Source organism: Pteropus vampyrus, unplaced genomic scaffold, assembly GCF_000151845.1.
Source record: "Pteropus vampyrus isolate Shadow unplaced genomic scaffold, Pvam_2.0 Scaffold67, whole genome shotgun sequence".
Classification (NCBI taxonomy): Eukaryota; Metazoa; Chordata; class Mammalia; order Chiroptera; family Pteropodidae; genus Pteropus; species Pteropus vampyrus.
In genome coordinates, this window is record NW_011888848.1 from 8,268,127 (window position 1) to 8,286,308 (window position 18,182).

An 18,182-nucleotide genomic window follows, 5' to 3' on the forward strand; every position below is an offset into this window, starting at 1 on the left:
AACCTAAGTAAGCATCAGCAACAACATAACATGTTTTTCCCAATAGTTTCCATCCTCAGTTGAATCTGAGGATACAGAAGCTGCAGATCCAGAAGGCCAACTGTACTCACAATAGAGTTGTATTCACAACTCTATTCCCACATCTTCTCACTCGCAACTTGCTAAAGAGTACTCTCAGACTTAATATCAGAATTAGGCTTAAAATAATTAAATTTGTGATGATTGCCCAATGTTCTCAGGCCAAACATTTGGAGGAGCTCATAAATCTATTACCACGTTTTTGTGTTCTAAGATTCTGGTTCTATCTGTAGCTCCCTTTTCACTCTATAATCTAGTCCAATTTAATAAACTGGCTGCCAGTTGTCTGAATGTGGTTCACAGACATGTTTTGTTTAGCCTGCTCCCTATTAAAAAAAAAAAAAAGTTGTTGACAACACTTGACAACCAGATTTCACAAAAAAGTTCAATTTCTAGCTGTTCTTAAAAAATTGATATCTGTAGGCCCGTATTCCTACTTGGAACTTGTACCCTGATTAGAGAACGTGCCCTCATGTTTTATACTTTTCTCCCAGATAGCTTTTCTCTTTTGTTACTTTCTAGTCCTCATAACCATTATAGGTTTATAACCATGGACTAACATCTCTTTGATTTCAACCTCTTATGATGACTTTAAGTAGTAAACATGTGATGATTTCTAAATATTTCTACTTAGATGTCCTGACAACTCCCCAGAATCCACATATTCAAAACCAAACTATTTTTTTCAAGACCAATTTTCTTTCACTATTCTCTTAATAACCCAGTTAACACAATTACATTCATACAATTGTCTAAATTAGAAAAATCTTCAGGGCTATTTTCTCTTCTTTCCTCCTAATCCTACCCAGAGCTTTTCAGTCATGTGCCAAACCATGACATGTCTTTGCTTTCACTGTTCCCGATATTTTAAATACCTTTCCTATCTTCATATCTAGAAAACTCCTACTTACTTTCTAAGATGGAGCAAACTTATTCAACTTTTGAAACTATGTCTCCTGCCTCCAGGAGCATTTAGTTGCTCCTTTCCATGTACAAACATCTCAAGTACGTTATATAGTATATAGTATTTATTTACTGCTGGTTCTCCTACTAGACTAGGGATTCCTTAAGGACAACAATCATGATTTAGTTATCTTTGTATTACAAATACTAAGACAAAAAATATGGAACTCAATAAATTTGTCAAATAAACATGAATTTTACAAATCAATGAAAATAAGATTATTTCATATCATGATTTTACTTCCCTATACCTTTTATATGCTTCCATCTTTGGTTAAATCCTCCACCCCCCACACCGCCCCCCCCACACGCACATACTTTTCTTTTTTTTTGCTGGTATTTTTTAGGTGCTTGCTTGCTTTGGGTTGCACCATGACCATAAAGTGAAATGGCATTGTGAAAAAAAGAAACTTATTGACTCAACTATTAAAATATGAGAGTTTTTAAAGTAACTTAATTTTTTTAAAATACCTAAGGATGCCAGGTATTAACTCTGAAAAAAAAATGTAATTATTCATAAAACAGATCCCAGAAAGGCAACTGAACAGCTGTTGAAAGATATGACACACCACTATGCCAGCCCGAGTTTAATGACCTACATGTGAAAGGCTTCGTATCTAATTACTAATCCTTTCAGCTACTCTTTGCCCTGATATGGGGACAGCTGAAAAAAAGATGCCCTACTAACAAATCAGAAACGGATACAATGTTCAGAGATCTTTTAGATTTGTGATGAGGAAGAAACAGTCCCACAAAAGATTTACAGTTCAGTTTTTCAAAACATATTTAAAGGTTTAAAGCAAGAGTGAATTCATTTTTGTGACTAAGTTTAGACAAATTTCAATTATTTTAGAAAACTGAAATTCTGAATTTAATTTTTATTTATTGAAACCTTTAAACACGTTCAAATACGTTTTAAAATATCAGGAATAATTTACTTCAGAACTGTTTCCATACTGACAGTTTATGCTTATCTTCAAATTCTGCAATAAAAGAACCAAATAAGAAAACTAACCAGAAAATGACAATGTACAGGATTCATTCAGTTCTCCCTCCCGTTGACTTGCTCTATGTAGCAAAAAAAGATTACATAAGGTCAAGTATATAAAATATGAAATATCACTTGTTTTGTAAAACAGCATAGGAAAAAACAACTCAAGAATGGAGAGTAAGATTTCCGGTTGTAAGCAAGAAAAAAGGCTTAAATATTCTAGATTAAAAAGTATTACTAGGAATTTCACTGTTTTAATTTGATTTTCCATTTGAATTGTGTATTGTGTAAAATCACGTGATGCTGACATTCTTCTGTATAAATTATAGTTAGGCACTCTTGCTCTCCTCTCATCTCTAGCACAAAAGAACTGAGTCCTTGTTTCGCGTTTTTAATTTTTAAGAGTATAAATGTCTTAACCCGCCTTCAACATCCCCACAGGAATATACGAATACAGAACCGCAGAGACACACGTGCCTTTAAGTGGAAAAACAGATCACCTTCCACTCCAAAAACCCTAACTCCTGACCCCGCCCCAAATTAACTCCCTCCCCTTTCTCCCACTGCGGGTGCGGAGTTGGCGCAGTTACATGACGTAAGCGTAACCGCCATATCCTCCTACGTGTAGCTACCGTCCCTGCCTCTGGGAGTTGAAGTCTCGGAAGGAAGACTCGTGAGCGGTATCGAGACCGCTCTACAAAGGCTTTCTGCGCGTGCTCTCAGGTTCTCCGACAACTCCTCAGCTCTGTAAGTTTCCTGGAAGCTGAGGCTGGGGTTCGCCTACCCTTTGTTAGCCACCGGGCGCAAAAGGGGCGCGTGTCAGGGCCGCCCTCAATCAGCAACAAGAGCTTCCGGGCACGAGGGGAGTGGGGCTTTGGAAGTGGCAGCCGCGACCCTGTTTCCTGAGGAAGTGACATCACAGCGCGCTTGCGCCTCCCGCCACGCAGCTCCTTGATTGGCTGGCTGCCCTTAATCCAGCCTCTGTAGTGCGTTCGCCGGTGCCCCTCGAGTCACTTAGGGGCAGAGTGGGTAGAGGTTCTGCCCACCGGCGGAAGGATGCTGGCTGTCGATGTCGGTATGGGGGTCGGGATCCGGTCCCTAGTGTGTGAAGAGTGTGTTTCCAAAGAACGAAGGGAGAGGGAAATCTGGACTCTGAAGGGTCGGAAACGAGTTGTGGTTCTGCCACTTGGTGGCTAGAGACCGTGGGCAAGTCGCTTTAAATCTGCTTTATCTCATTTCTCCGACATGGGGCTGACGTAGCTGAGCACTCTGAAATATAGAGAGCACGAGAGAAAGTTGCAAGTGCTGTTAGGCCCCGCGGTGGTGAGCTGAGGACGACTTTAAGAAGACCGATTTCACTGAAATATTTAAAGTGTTAAAATTCGGGCATTTATAGAGAGCTAAGAAGGAGATAGCCACAGATGATTTTCTTAACTTTTTGTTTGTGTTTTCAATCCTATTCTCTCCCTATCCCAGCTCAACCCTCCGCCCAAAGGGCTTGGCCGCCGAACCAAGCGCTTTCTCTACTGCACATTTTGCCGGCACATTTTTCCTTTTAAAACCTGCTGTCAGGTCATTTGATTCCAGTCTGTAGATATTCCACCATTCGTTTGGATCTTTCTGGAAGGGAATATGAGTCGTAACTTAAGAAGATTTTAACCGAATCGATAAAATCCATGAAAGTTTTTGTTTTCCCCTGCTGCCATCTGTGCTAAGTGGAAATACAAGGAATACCAAAATACTTCTTAATGTATGCATCCTACACCAAATGGCCTTAGTCATCTTTATCCAGTTCTTAGTTTTATAAGACAACCTGGTAACCTATTTCTGTTACTAAATGAACCATTTTTAAAATTATATGCTGAACTGAATTTTGTACAAATATTTATATAATTGCTACAAAATGTTCTTAAATATTTGTCGAACATGATTGAATGAATGAAAATGTACTGTGGGAGCGTCACTGCGTGTGAGGGAGGAAGGCAAAAATCTCTGCTTATAAACTGGAGTTTATAAACTGGTCAAAATTAAAATAAGAAAGCTAGTATGCCTAGTAAAATGCCCCATTTTTGCTTAACTGGTAATCCGAACAAGTTCGTACATAGTGAACAGTTTAATGTATGGTATAGGCAGTGGGAGTTGGTACATATCCTTGTATGTAAAGTGCTGTAAGCAATAATGCATAGTATCTCAAGCTAGCATCACTGTTGTATTTCATGCCTCAATATATCTAGCTGAATCAAAGCTTTAAAAAATACACTTACTACACAACATTTTCTTAATTAGGCAGAGCTTTAAAAATAATAATGATAATGATGTTGACTAGCTTATGACTTTGCTTTGTATTTGATAGGTTGTTTAAAAACATTAGTATGCAATGATAGGCCAAGTTAAATTTAACTGACTTCTTGGATAGGAAAGGCAAAAGCTCCCCCTGGTGTACGTGAGCTGTAAAACATTGCTATGCATTACGGTTTTAAATTTTCACGTAGAGCCAGGCAACACTTGCAGTTTTGAACATAATAGAGAAGTAGCAAAAAATGATACCAATGATGATTGGAAATACTCTCTTTTAAAATGTTATTGTTTCATGAAGAGAGCACTTTGTTTCCTATGAACTTTAATTGTTAAGTTTGCATATTTAGAGTAATGGGTAGGTTTAGCTTATGTTTTCTCCACCCTATATTGTTTTGGATTCGTGCATTGCTGATTTTTATTTAATGCACTATCTATGGAAATGAGGTAAAATTAAAGTGATCGCGGGGATTATAACATTTATTTTAAAATTTTCTTCTGATCTTTTCACGTTTACTGGGTGTTCTTTGTCTCCTATTTCTTACGTTGAATGCTTACTTTGTTTTCCAACTTAAAAAAAATATATTAATGAGTACACTCAGGGTTATACATTTATCTCCAATTACCTTTTTGCCTGTATTTCTCTCACTCTATAATTCAAGTCTTTTATTAACTGTTCTAATATCATTTTTTGTTCTATTTCTGAGTCAGATTGTCAGGCTACCTTCTAATCCATCAGTTATCTCTTGGACTCCAGGTTATCTGGAATTTGTCTCATCTATTGCAATTTTTATATCTTCATTTCCTGATTTCCAAATTGATTTTTTTTTTTCATGGATTGCTGTTTTGCTTTTATTATGCCTGCTTTTGTGTTTCAATGTCCTGTTTCATTTTTATGATCCTTACTCTTTATGATCTCTGAAAGATTCCAACCGAATTAATTTTAAAATTATTTTCACATCATCCTATTATTTTTAATTTATGTTTAATGAATTTATCTCCTGATTGTTGATTTTGTTGTTGTCTTTTAAAATCATTTCTTTCTGTAATTTTGTTTTGCAGACTTAACTGGGATTATCACTTCCCCTCTCCAAACCACCTCTCCATCTACTACTGATTTTGTGGTTGCTCCCAACTCATGACCCTGTTCTGCCTCAGTCCACAGTAGAGCTTATATAGGTGATTCAGAATTCCAATCATGTAGTGTTTTAAGTTCATATGTCACTTTAGTGGCTTGGCCCAGGTCATAGTGCTGGGTCTGCTTCCTTCAGGTTTCTCTCAAGTACTCATGTTCGTATAAGCCATTGTCTCCTTTTACCTGTTTCCAGGCTTTTTACATGGAAGGAGGAACACCACCCTCAATACTAGGTTAAGGTTTCATCTTAAACTGTCTCTCACCTCTCTCCCATCCTCTGTCTTGTATTATTTTTATTCTCCCTACTTTAAAGCCAGGGAAACTCTCAGCTGTCTTTGCACAGCAGGCCCAGCAGGAACAATATCTATTCTATTTCTCGTTTGGGGTTTTGAGAGAAGCTATACCTTTTTTGTTTCCCCTTTTTATAGTTTATTTACTGTGTCATGTATTCATGAGTGGGAGACAGGATGCCTCAAAACATGAATTTTTGGCAACCATCTCTTAGAAGTCTGTCCCAATTTTTTTGATTCAGCGGCATAGGAATAAAACCGGAGCTATTTTTTTTTTTCCTTACCTTTCAATGACACAGATCTCAGAGCCCTCCAACAGCAGAGTTGAAGCAGCATAGCTCTTTTACATTCTTTGGAAACCCTCATGTCCTAAATAAGATTTTGGGTTTCTGGGAGAAAGTAGAGTTAGATATGGATTTAAATCTTAGCTCCATCACGTCATTTGTTCATTCAAGAAGCGTTTTAAGGACCTACTCTGTGCTAAATTTGTTCTAGGTACATTGTTTCTTAGGAATTGTTTAGTTGCTTTGCAATTTGGGGCAAGTTATTTAACTTCACTGTGCTTTCTTCCTTTGTAAAGTGGCATAATACTGTCTACCTCACAGGGTTGTTTTAGGGATTAAATTAGATTTTTTTATTAAGTAATTTAAAATTAATGTTTGCCATTACCATTTTCATTTTTAAAATCCTTTGTAATATCATTTTCACTCATTTATTCCACCAATATATAATAAGTATCTACTAAGTGCCAGGCACAGTGTTAGTACTGACAGTATAATAGTTGGGCAAAAGCAAACATCATCCCTGTCTGTATGGAGTTTCTGGTGGAGAATCAGATTTGGTCGTCATATCTAGGAGGTATTTCCCCATTTTACTAAGGATACTGTTTGGTTAGTGTTATAAAGAAGACTTGTGAACTCTTACTTCGTTTACTAGATGATCCTTTCTCCTTCTTAGTAATTTTGTAACCTAGTAAAATACCAGAGCTTTTGCTGTAGCCCCAAAGCACACACCTTAAAATTTCCTGTCTTTTAGTCATAATTTGGTAAGCTTTCTAAGTTTGCTTAGTTATCCCCATATGTCCTGTTACAACATTGCACTTTTAAAGAAAGCAAGAACCATATTATAAAACTACTGCTTAAGTTATGTTCTTCAAAGGTTTTGTCTTTCTATTATCTGAATTGTGGAGATTTTTCTTTCTTTTAGATACTAGCTTTTCTGCATAGACTTGTTAGCTGTTTCTGCATGAAGGAGGAATCATAGAATTTTCTTTAAGGCCAATAGAACATTTGTAAGCTTTATGCATAGTCTTTGGTAGGGATAAAAAGTAAATATATTTTAACACTTTGGTGTTAATAATCTTTTAAAGAGAAAAGAAATCTCAGCATTTCTAGCCCTTTAATCTGAAGGCCAATTAAGTTCCAGGCAATAGATATATATATATGGGTGCTTAAAATCACATAAAGATGTTAGAGATGGCCTTAAGCATTCCATAAGTGATTACAGAATCAACATATATATTTTGTCTTTTAGCCATGACTAAAGTAGAATATTTACAATTATATATTTACAATGAAATATATAGGAGGGGGCAACCAAATTTATTTTCTGCATTTTCCAAAATATATGAATCATTTTCCAAAAGAACATCTTTTGTCAAAAACTAGTTGTGAGTGTACATCCAGTTAATGAAAGTAACATCTCCCTCATACTGTAGCATTAAAGTGCTTTTCATCTCTTTTTAAAAAATATATAAAATATTTTATAATACATTTTTATTATATAAAATTTAGAAAATGAATAAAATAGGTAAGAATTAAACATGTTAGTGTGTATACTTTTTAAAACAATTGGACATAATGTATATATAGTGGGGTTTTTTTTAGTTTTCTGATTTAATAAAAGTTTTCCTTAATCACTAAATAATTTTGGGAAACTTGATTTTTATTGGCTACTTAGTATTCTTAGCCCATGTTATAGATGAACTGTAATTTATTTAGTCCCTTTTGCTGACATTCAAGTAGTTTCTGATTTTTCATTGTTAAAAATAACACTGCAGTACATACAGTAATCCCCCAATCCATGGTTTTGATTTCCATGGTTTCAGTTATCTGAGGTCAACCACAGTCCGAAAATATAAATGGGTTAGACCACATTTAAATAACTTATATTAGTTATAAGTGTTCTATTTTATTAGTTATTGCATTTAAACTCTTAAGTGTGCCTAATTTATAAATTAAACTTTATCGTAGGTATATAATATGTATAGAAAGAAACATAATATATATAGGGTTTGATAGTTTGGTACTATCTGCCTTTTCAGGGCTCTACTGGGGATCATGGAATGTATCTCCCAAAGATAAGGGGAGACTACATTATACCCTTTAGCATTTTATGTTTATTTCTGATTCATTTACAGACATTCTAAGGAAATAAATTATTAAGTCAAAGGGTATCAACATTTTAAAGCTCTTGAAACATATAGATCAGCGTAGCCTTCTGGAAAAATTGTGTCATGACCACCAATAGTTTATGAAATCACTCCATTTCATCACATGATCTTTGCCAGTAAATGATATTTAATTTTCTAAATTTGCATTTTTACTCATTACTGATACGGTTTAATTTTAATCACATCTATTCATCATTTCTTTTTTTTATTTTTTTATGTGTCTGTGAAACATCTATTCATGTCAAAGTTGCCTTTCAGAGGCATCAAATGTCATCTGAAATGTTACCAGCATTTGTTGAGACTTCTAATGTTGAAAGAAAGCAAGACTTAAGTGAAGATCAAGAGAGCCAGAAACCAAGATTAAGTAAAGACTTTGAACCAATATCTAAACGACAAAGGAAGAAGCTAATAAAACAGAAACAATGGGAAGAACAACGAGAACTCCGCAAGTATGTTTTGAAATATATATATCCTGTCCCTGTTCAAAAATATGGAATGTTGGATCTTTCATAGTCCTTTGATACATTAAAAGTAATTGTGTTAATTAAAATGGGAGCTATGCATAGTTTGCTTAACACTGTCAGTTGGCTGTTAAAACTGTTTTGATTTTTTTTTTTTAGCAGTGAATGAATTTGTACTATACACGTTTTCTCACCCAGAATCTATTGTGAGTAACAGCACAATTTCTGAAACAATTGACTTAGGAAAGGGATATAATTAGCATCTATGTCCTAGATATGAATAAAAATAACTATCTCAGAAAGATCAGATTTGGGCCTAACATTGATTTTGCTGGAAGAAATATTGCAGGTTTTGTCAAGAACAGTTAGGATGAAGCTGTTATTGTATAATGCCAAAATTTAGTGGTAGAAAATAAACTATAGTTGATGGAGATGAGGAGAAAAGTGTATGAGATGTTTTTTTCTCCCCACTCACTGTTTTATGTTGCTTGTTTTCCTAAACCATATAAATGTTGCTTGAAAATCATGTACGGGAAGAGTGATAAAGGTAAAATTTATCATAATTCTCAAACCGTACAAGTTTTCTTAGCATAGTGTGATACCAATAATAAATGAATTTATTAGTAGTATAGTTAAGATTTATGTAGAAAGCGTTATATTGTATTTACAAACTCATTTCCTTCCTATCTGTATCTTTTAGATAGACTATATAAAATTGTGGATATTTGACCAATTTTGATCCATATAAGTGGCAATTTCATATGATTCAAATTTTAAAAAGATGTCTATTTAGAAGTCTTGTAAATATCTGAATAAACAAATAGCAACAGTTATTTCAATTTCTACTTTCAGACAAAAGCGGAAGGAAAAACGTAAGAGAAAGCAGTTAGAGCGACAGTGTCAAATGGAATCAAACTCTGATGGAAATGACAGGAAACGTATTCGAAGAGATGTTGTTCACAGCACACTTCGCCTCATTATTGACTGTAGTTTTGACAGCTTGATGGTATTAAAGGTATCATGAATCATTGTCAGAAAAATCCTGTAGGTGAACTAAGCCGAATGATTCTTACTTTAATATATAGTATGACTTTGATAGAAATTTATGTACTAAAATGCAGCTTAAATCAAGATTTTCAAAATCTGTGCTCCCTAAATTAAATGATCTAAAAAATTGCTTATGTATATATGTGTGTGTGTGTGTGTGTGTGTATATATATATATATATATAGACAATGGGAGAGACACACACTGTAATTAGATTATAAAACTCAGTAACTACATGTTAATCGTAAACAGTGTTTTTGTTATTTTTCCTAATCAAAAATAAGAAAATAAGAAATATGACTGGCCTAAGAGAATTATTACTTATTTAATAGTTTGAGAAACCTGATTGTTTGAACAATGCTAGTGAAGAGAACATGGTTTTAATTACTTTCCAAACCATTGGCAAATTATGAAAATAGTAATAGTGTGGCTCTAAAAGAATTTTTTCATCTGCTGACTCTTAGTAAGAGTGAGTATTTTCATAAACTAGCATTTTAAGTGGATACAAAATACGAAATAATGGTTCGATTACAGAGTATTGATTTTACTTATAGTAATTATTTTGTTAGTATGTAAGGAAATTGAATGGAAATTATCAGAAAGGACTTGTACTTCGAGCTAAAACAATGTACCTGTCTAGTCATCCCTTCTGTTTATTCTAGTCCACTAAGATTGTGAAATGGCCACAGACAATTTCGAAAATGCTACTTTAAAAATTGTACTCTTTTATAGGACATTAAAAAACTTCATAAGCAGATTCAACGATGTTATGCAGAAAATCGACGAGCACCGCATCCTGTACAGGTATGTTTGAAGAATTTAAAATGGATTCCATTTTTTTTTTTTTTTTTTTTTTCAGATCTTCCTTGGGAAAAGACACAGGTAATCCTGACTACCTTTACGAGAGTCTTACAAATAATCTTCCTTAGAGAACAAAATGCCTGTTCGAAACATGTTTTATTTTTCTACAAAAATAAAGTAAAATATTTTAAACATTTTTTCACCTATGTCATTGTCAGACATAGCCCAGTTATCATCAGTCTTGCACACACTAACCCTCTCGTTGCTGTATAGTTGAACATCTTCATTAAAGGATATACACATTTTCATGCGTTTCTCAGCTCTTCTTTCTTCCCTGCCTGATGTGTGCTGTGGTCCCTGATGTGTGCTGTGGTTTCCTACTTATAGGATTTCGAGTCATTGATAATTTTGAAAAGTACTTCCTTAGAGTGAAGGAATACTTTGTGAGACTAGCTGCCTGCTGTTAAGAGTAGGGTCTTTTTTCTACTTGAATTCAAATTCTAGGTGACATAAAAATTAACACTGGTTCACTGATGTTGAAAACCAGAAACTTACTATATTTTTTGTTAGAGATTTTCTTTTTATGAAGTGATAGTAATTTTATATTCTTATATTTCATATTCTTCTCACCCCTGATTAGACTTGAAATAAGTGTCAGAGTTTAGAATCAAAGAAAAATTATGAAGACTTTGGACTGGTAAAAATAGAGGTTGTGGCAACAAGAAGGGAATGAAACTTGACATGGAAATGGGATTTGTAAGAAAGTGATCATTAGGGGAGAGGCAGATTATAGCTGCTTGAAAAGTAGGATAAATATATAGATGGAATAAGGAAGTTAGTTATGAGATGCACAAAATATGTCATTTCTACCACAGATTTATTCTTGCATGTTTAAAGTATGTCACAAATTTATTTTTTTCTAGAATGAAAATGATGTGTTTCATTGGTAATCAGATGAGTGTGTGAGGGAAATAAAATATTGTGCTTTATTATTTGCTCTCTCTTTCTATGCCTCCAAATCTCCATCAGTTTTACTTGACAAGCCATGGAGGCCAGTTGAAAAAGAACATGGATGAAAATGACAAAGGATGGGTCAACTGGAAGGTAATTAAAATAGATTAACTCTCCCATAATTCCAAGTATTTTTATGCTTGAAGGTCTACATTTTTTACTTAAGTTCTACATAATGCTAATACAGGAATCTTCAGTCACCAAACCTTTGTATCCCTGTACTAGTCTAAAGTTAAGAATGAGAGAAGCTAAAGAGATTGAGATGTCTGTTAGTTTGTATTGTTCTCATTAAAACTCACTTGCTATTTTGCTGCCAACCTTAAAACATATTTTTTTAAAAAAGAAAGATGTTAAAGGTTTTTATACAATGTCTACTTAGAAAACTAGTTATACATTATTTATAGGAGTGAAATCACTCTAAAATCTGGGAGTATGCTTGCATTCTGTTTATTTTAAATCTGCACTCTCCCATTTGGTGTCCGTTATCCACATGTGGCTATTGAGCTCTTGAAATGTGACTGGTCTGAAATGAGATGTACTATAAATGTGTAACATACACTGGATTTCAAAGACTTAGTACAAAAAAAGAATGTAAAATATCTCCTTGAAATTTTAAAAAATATTTATTACATGTTGAAATGATGACATGGCAGGTATATTGTGTTGAATACAATGTATTATTAAAATTAATGTCACTTATTTACACTTTTTTTAATGTGACTACCAAAGGATTTAAAATTACATGTGTGGCTCACAATTTTTTTTAGTGAGACTAAATCATTCTCAGTCATTTGCAGAGATGACTAATAGATTGGCATTAGTACCAGTCACTGAGGAACCCTATTTTAGTCAGAGTACTGGATTATTTCTGTCCTTTTTCTTTCTAAAAGCCAGTTCTCACTGTAACAGACTTTTTCTCTCATACTCACTAATCCCATAATGACTACATTTATATTATAGCCTATAATGTGAAACATTTTAAAGGCTTTTTAAAGTAAGAAAGTACAATATACTTACCAAGTTTTATGATCATGCCTATTTTCCTAAGAAGTAATATAATAAGTTAGAGTAGGTATACTTTTAGTTATTTCGTGGCTTGTTAAATTTATTATTTCTGCCACCAGCTTTCCAGAGAGACACAAGTTCTCTGGTCTCTAATTTCAGGTCCCTCTCGGAGCCTTTATTAAGCGTAGGTGTCAAATTTATAACATTTTACAGAAAAGCAACTGTTTATTAATAGGTTATACATTTTAGGTGAGAAGTCTCCCGCTTCACTTTTTATTTCCTTCAAAATTGTTGGGTAAATGTCATCTGAGCCTTATACCATCAATGTAGTTTGCAAAATTCTGACTGCCAACTGTTCAATTTTGTATCTATGACCTAACAGTTTTGGTGAAGAAGATTTCAGATGTGTATCTGTGTAGAAACAGAGACATGGAATTTATTAAATCTATAAGCCATTTCCCTTTGATGATTCATATAGATGGAGAGGAAGTAATTTGAAAAAGGCATTCTTTGGCTAGAAAACAATGTGAGCAAATATGCAACAAAAGGCATTTGTTTCATTGGAACAGATAAAGTTAGAAAGGTAGGTTAGTGCCATATCCAGGAAAGTTACAAAGTTAAGGAGTTTGAATTTTATCCTATAAAGATAAAACATTAAAAGTAGTATTTGTAGAAAATGAGTCTACCATTGGTGTATGGAAATAAATTGGGTAATCTGAGGCTAGACACAGATAAATAACATTGGGAAGCTATTTAAATAATTGAGATGTGAGGTGATAAGGAGTTTTTAGTAGTAGCTTATAAAAAATACATTGTAATGACATTCTTTCAAATTTCATATGATTCACTTCCTTTCAAAATGATTATTAGCCAATCTTCACAAAATTTTATTAATTAATAACATCTTTCCCCATGTATCTTAAAGGATATCCACATTAAACCAGAGCATTATAGTGCATTTATAAAGAAAGAAGATCTGATTTATCTTACATCTGATTCACCTAATGTACTGAAGGAATTAGATGAATCAAAAGCTTATGTAATTGGAGGATTAGTAGATCACAACCATCACAAGGTACCATTGTTTTCATTTATTTATTTTTTTTGCTTGTATCTAAAATTGATAAATCAATTTTCTCAATAGTAACAATAATCTTCTTGATAGTAACAATAATACTGATGATAACTAATCTCTATTGAGTGTCTACTATATTTCAGTCATCCTTCTGGCTAAGCAGAACATTTCACATTTATTAGTGTGCTTAATCCTCATTATAAACCAGTGAGGTCAGTGCTATTATTATCAACATTCGCAGATGAAGAACTGGAGGCCTAGAGAAATGAAGTGTAAAATCAATAGTAGTGGGTGGTAAAACAGATATTTGAAACCTCGCAGAGTTTTCCCGAGCCCATATGCTCAACGCTATGTTGTATTGATAGAAGATGCTGCTGCTAATAAATTTCTAGGCCACGGGTAAAATTTATAATAAAACTGGTACATTTATATTTTAAATATGCGATTTTCATGGGATGTGCTTTCTGTTCTTTAACATTTCCACTTTTGTCTCTTTCTACCTCCTTATCCTCATTTGAATGAAGAATTACAGAAATATACTTTCTGATAGAAAACATAATAATGTACTTTGTCAGCTACTTTGCAATGTCTAAATTCAACCCAACTAAAGAAAAAACATGTTTACTAAGTGTCTGAGGAAATATTGTCAGCAAAATAATGTGAAGTACTTCATTGTTCTTGTATAGCACCACTGTGTAGTAGAACTCCTTGCAGTGCTGGAGATGTTTCTATCATCTGTCCAGTGCGGCAGCCCTGTGGCTGTTGAGCACATGAAATGTGTGCAGTATAATTGAGAAATGGAATTTTTTAAAATTGTAATCGATTTAAATTTAAGTAGTCACATGCGACTATAGTTGGACAGTGAATCTCTGTAGCATCAGAGGGAATTTTATCAGAATGATCTTTAGCCTTTTTTTTTTTCCTAGTGGGAAAATTCTATTTTATTATTTATGTAGAATATTTTTTTTCTTTCATGTATGTTTCTGTGAACTAAAACAATTTTGTTTTCGAAAGCACATGCCTCAATCTATTATTAATTATTCGTCCCTAAAATATGTAAACTACTGGTTGAGAAAATTAGCTCTTTTTTCTCCTGTACTCTGTTTTGGTTATTTCAGTTCTGGTTAGATGGGCTTTAAGAATTTTAAGTTTGAGAAAAGAGAAAATTCATATTCAACATTCTTTTAATTGACAGGAAAAATTAAATTTATAGGCAATTTAAACATTTTTTTCAGTTCAGGTTTTCATGTAATTTTGTCATTTGTGCCTCAGTATTATGTAATTGAAACATAGTTTTATCTATATATCTTTTGCATTCATGGGAAATGCAGAAGTGATGGTGCTTTTCTAAGAATTGAGTTTGAGTATTTTAAACTTAGAGAAAGGCAGTGTGGAATGGTGAAAAGGTATTGGGCCGGGAGGCATGAGTCAGGTTTTTCCTGTGGTTCTGCCACTGAGGAGCTTTGTGACAGGGCAGGGAACATAATGTCTTTGGTTTTCTCACTTGTAAATGGATTAAAACAAATACCCTAAACATTCTGTCTGTATTTACTGTCAAGGGAATATTTCCAAATTAGCAGACACACACACACACACACACACACACACACACACACACACTCTTCTTCAGATAATGTTCTCTGAACTAAAATCTTTTCTGAAAATTATTCTGTCTTAGACTTAAAGTTAAAATAATTTAATGTTCTAGTTCAAGTTATAGTGTCTTTGTTTTAGGGACTCACATATAAACAAGCATCAGATCATGGAATTGATCATGCACAGCTCCCCCTTGGAAATTTTGTGAAGATGAATAGTAGAAAAGTTTTGGCAATTAATCATGGTAAGCTATAAGGGGATAAACTGAAAATATACCTGAGCCAACACTGTGAAAAATAACATTATATTTACATTTTGGACAAATAGAAAATATACACCTTGTTGGAGACAAAATTATAAAATATAATCACTTATAATTTGTTTGAATATAGAAATAACACGCATATTTAAAAATCTTTGAAAATGCAGAGAAGTATAAAGAAAAATAAATAAGCTATAATTTCACTAAAGATACTTGGTATCAACTTTTTGATGTGTTTCTTTACAGTTCTTTTCTTATACATATATGGTATTTATTACATGATTGGATTCTTACTCTGTTGCATAAAATATTAGAAATCTGGGGTGTTTCCCCTCATTTATAATTATATTTTTCTCTATCATTGAATAATTGTTAGTGACTATGCTCCATTATCTGAATATAAAAAATGTAACCATTCTCCTGTTCATTTTTTTTCTGTTGTAAATAACATTGTAATAGACATTCTTGGATGCTAAGTATTTGCCTGAAGTTTTGCTTTAAAAAATTTTTTTTAATAGAGATTTTTGTTAGTACACAACTGTTCATTGGTCTCTTATGTGCTAAGCACTTTCTCTATAGCAGGCTCAGAGAGTTATAGAAATGATCTTGCTGATTCAAGGATTGAATTTCTAAGACCTTTCATAGATAGTGGAAATTGCTTTTTCATAAAGCAGTCCAGATTAACCCTGCAGCAATATATTAACGTGTGAGTACTTTGGAGACAGTATTAATATTCTTTTACCTCCAATGTGGGGGGGGAAAAAAAAAAAGGCAAGGAGCTCCCTAGAGTGAGTGGCTCTTTATAGAAAAGATAGAAGAAATTTAGATTAATCCCAACCTTTTTTTTCCCCCCTAGTTTTATGTTATCACATAAAGGATAAAGAAATAAAAAGAATGAAGAATAGGAAGGAAACAAAAAGATTCTCTATTGATTGTAATTGGCGATAGGTAATGGTAAACCTCTGAGCACTTAAGGACTGAATTGAAGAAAAGCTCAAGAAAAGGTAACATACTTGAGAGCATTGGGGCAAATTGGCTCTGACAGCCAATAGGAGAAGAAAGTGATAAGAGCAAAGTAATTAGGATATATTAGCACTCTTAATACAAAAGCAATGTATTTTAAAATATAGTATGCAACATTGTGATGAACTTGGCTAAGAAATGTATAGAGTTTGTCTTTGTTTCAGTGTTTGAAATAATTCTGGAATACCTGGAAACAAGAGACTGGCAAGAAGCATTTTTTACTATCTTACCCCAGCGGAAAGGAGCCATTCCCACAGACAAAGCCTGTGAAACTTCTTCCCATGACAAGAAGTCTGCCAGAGTTGAAGGTGAATTGGACAGTGATTCCAGTGAGGAAGAAAATAGCAGAAATAAACTAGATTCTCCACCTGAAGAAAAGCAGGACAAAGAAAATAGCACTGACTCTACAGTGAACTCTATACCACACTAATGTCATCTGTTTTCTTGTTTTTGTTTTTGTTCTTTAGTTTAAAAACAAAATAGGAGAAAATGAGGTGTTTCATAGAATATTCAAATTGGAAGAAAATTCCATTTTCCCTTATTTCTGTTGTGAATTTTTAAACCTTTTTTTTAGAGCTAAGTGTAAAAACACTTGTAAAAAAAAGCACTTTTTGTTTTTGCATAAGATTTAAATGTGTAATTTTTTTAAAATAGTTTTCTAAGCCTCAAATAAGAGTTTTTGAGAATTTTACTTTATTAGTAGACTTTCCTTCTCTTATTTTTTGGATTGGATTCTTCAAAATGTGCCTTTGACCTTTTAGTTTTATTATGGTGTTTATATCAGTGTCTTTCTGATTTATTGCCTACTTATTTGTAAAGGTAGATACTCACATGTAAGTGTACCAAAATGTTCTGTATGGGAAGTTAGCTTCTATTTCAACTTTTATATCGAATTTAATGACTTCAAAGGAATATAGTGATTTCAGGAGGAAGTGTTGGATTGACAAACTTAATTAATTTCTCTGGACTATGAAGCCTGTCTCTGTTCCTCCTTTGTGATGCCTTTTCATGGTTCTAACGCAATCACTGAAGAGTTAATCTCTTTATTATATTTTCTTAATTCAAATAATGGTGATGAATTATTTCAGTTACAAAAATTAATTTTTCAGGCTAGATTATTTTAAAAGGCTGTTGAAGGATAAATTTTATCTTTACCTAAATTTAAGATGAAAAACCTCTCAGCAGCTATCTTTTCTTTGATTAAATAAAATATTTGTTGTTTGAATAAAGTTAACTTTATATGTGCATCTGCCTACTATTATATAATCAAGCTAATGTAAATGTATATTTCTGTAAATTATATAAGGATGTATGAAAATATGCACATAATTGTATATATACATGTTTGTCCACAGCATGTATGAGTCTGTTATTAATAGTAAACAATTGAGTTGCCATATATGTGTATTATTTCTGTGAATGGTTGTGTTGAACTACACTAAGGAATTTAAATTTTACAAAATATAAATATTCATAAGTAAACATTTGTATAAAGACATTGGCAAGGGGAGATGAGGCTTAAAGGAGATGTTTTAGTTCCCTACCAGTAAAAGTAGAGCAGTTATGTTTAAGCAGTTGTTCTTTGTCACAGCTAAAGTAAGACTTCAGAAGCCTTACCTGAGTGGATAAATGAAGTTGCTTTTCTTTTTATTCATTGGCAACTCGAATTACATACACATTTGGTAGAAAGTTTATTT

The 18,182-nt window shown here is 33.3% G+C and overlaps 2 protein-coding genes across 10 annotated transcripts in view; one reads left to right on the forward strand and one right to left on the reverse strand.

The window, feature by feature from the left end:
• The window catches only part of MTTP (microsomal triglyceride transfer protein), a 53,741-nt gene extending 50,760 nt beyond the window's left edge, over positions 1–2,981 (reverse strand). For both annotated transcript variants that reach the window (XM_023531403.1, XM_023531402.1), the window contains exon 1: positions 2,817–2,981. In XM_023531403.1, the coding sequence (XP_023387171.1) occupies positions 2,817–2,949 (133 nt within the window). In that variant the 5' untranslated portion in view covers positions 2,950–2,981. The remainder of the gene's footprint in view (positions 1–2,816) is intronic.
• TRMT10A (tRNA methyltransferase 10A) lies at positions 2,613–17,962 on the forward strand. 8 transcript variants are annotated; one of them, XM_023531406.1, is made up of 9 exons: positions 2,613–2,779; positions 8,172–8,320; positions 8,452–8,653; positions 9,518–9,680; positions 10,445–10,516; positions 11,543–11,617; positions 13,455–13,604; positions 15,339–15,444; positions 16,650–17,962. In XM_023531406.1, exons 2-9 carry the CDS (start codon positions 8,308–8,310, stop codon positions 16,913–16,915), a joined length of 1,047 nt encoding a protein of 348 aa, XP_023387174.1. In that variant the 5' UTR covers positions 2,613–2,779; positions 8,172–8,307; the 3' UTR covers positions 16,916–17,962. The 8 variants fall into 8 exon arrangements, with proteins under 8 accessions (XP_023387174.1, XP_011359828.1, XP_023387178.1 ...); XM_023531405.1 differs by lacking the exon at positions 2,613–2,779 and adding an exon at positions 5,411–5,506; XM_011361526.2 differs by lacking the exon at positions 8,172–8,320.
• Positions 17,963–18,182: the final 220 nt, after the last annotated feature.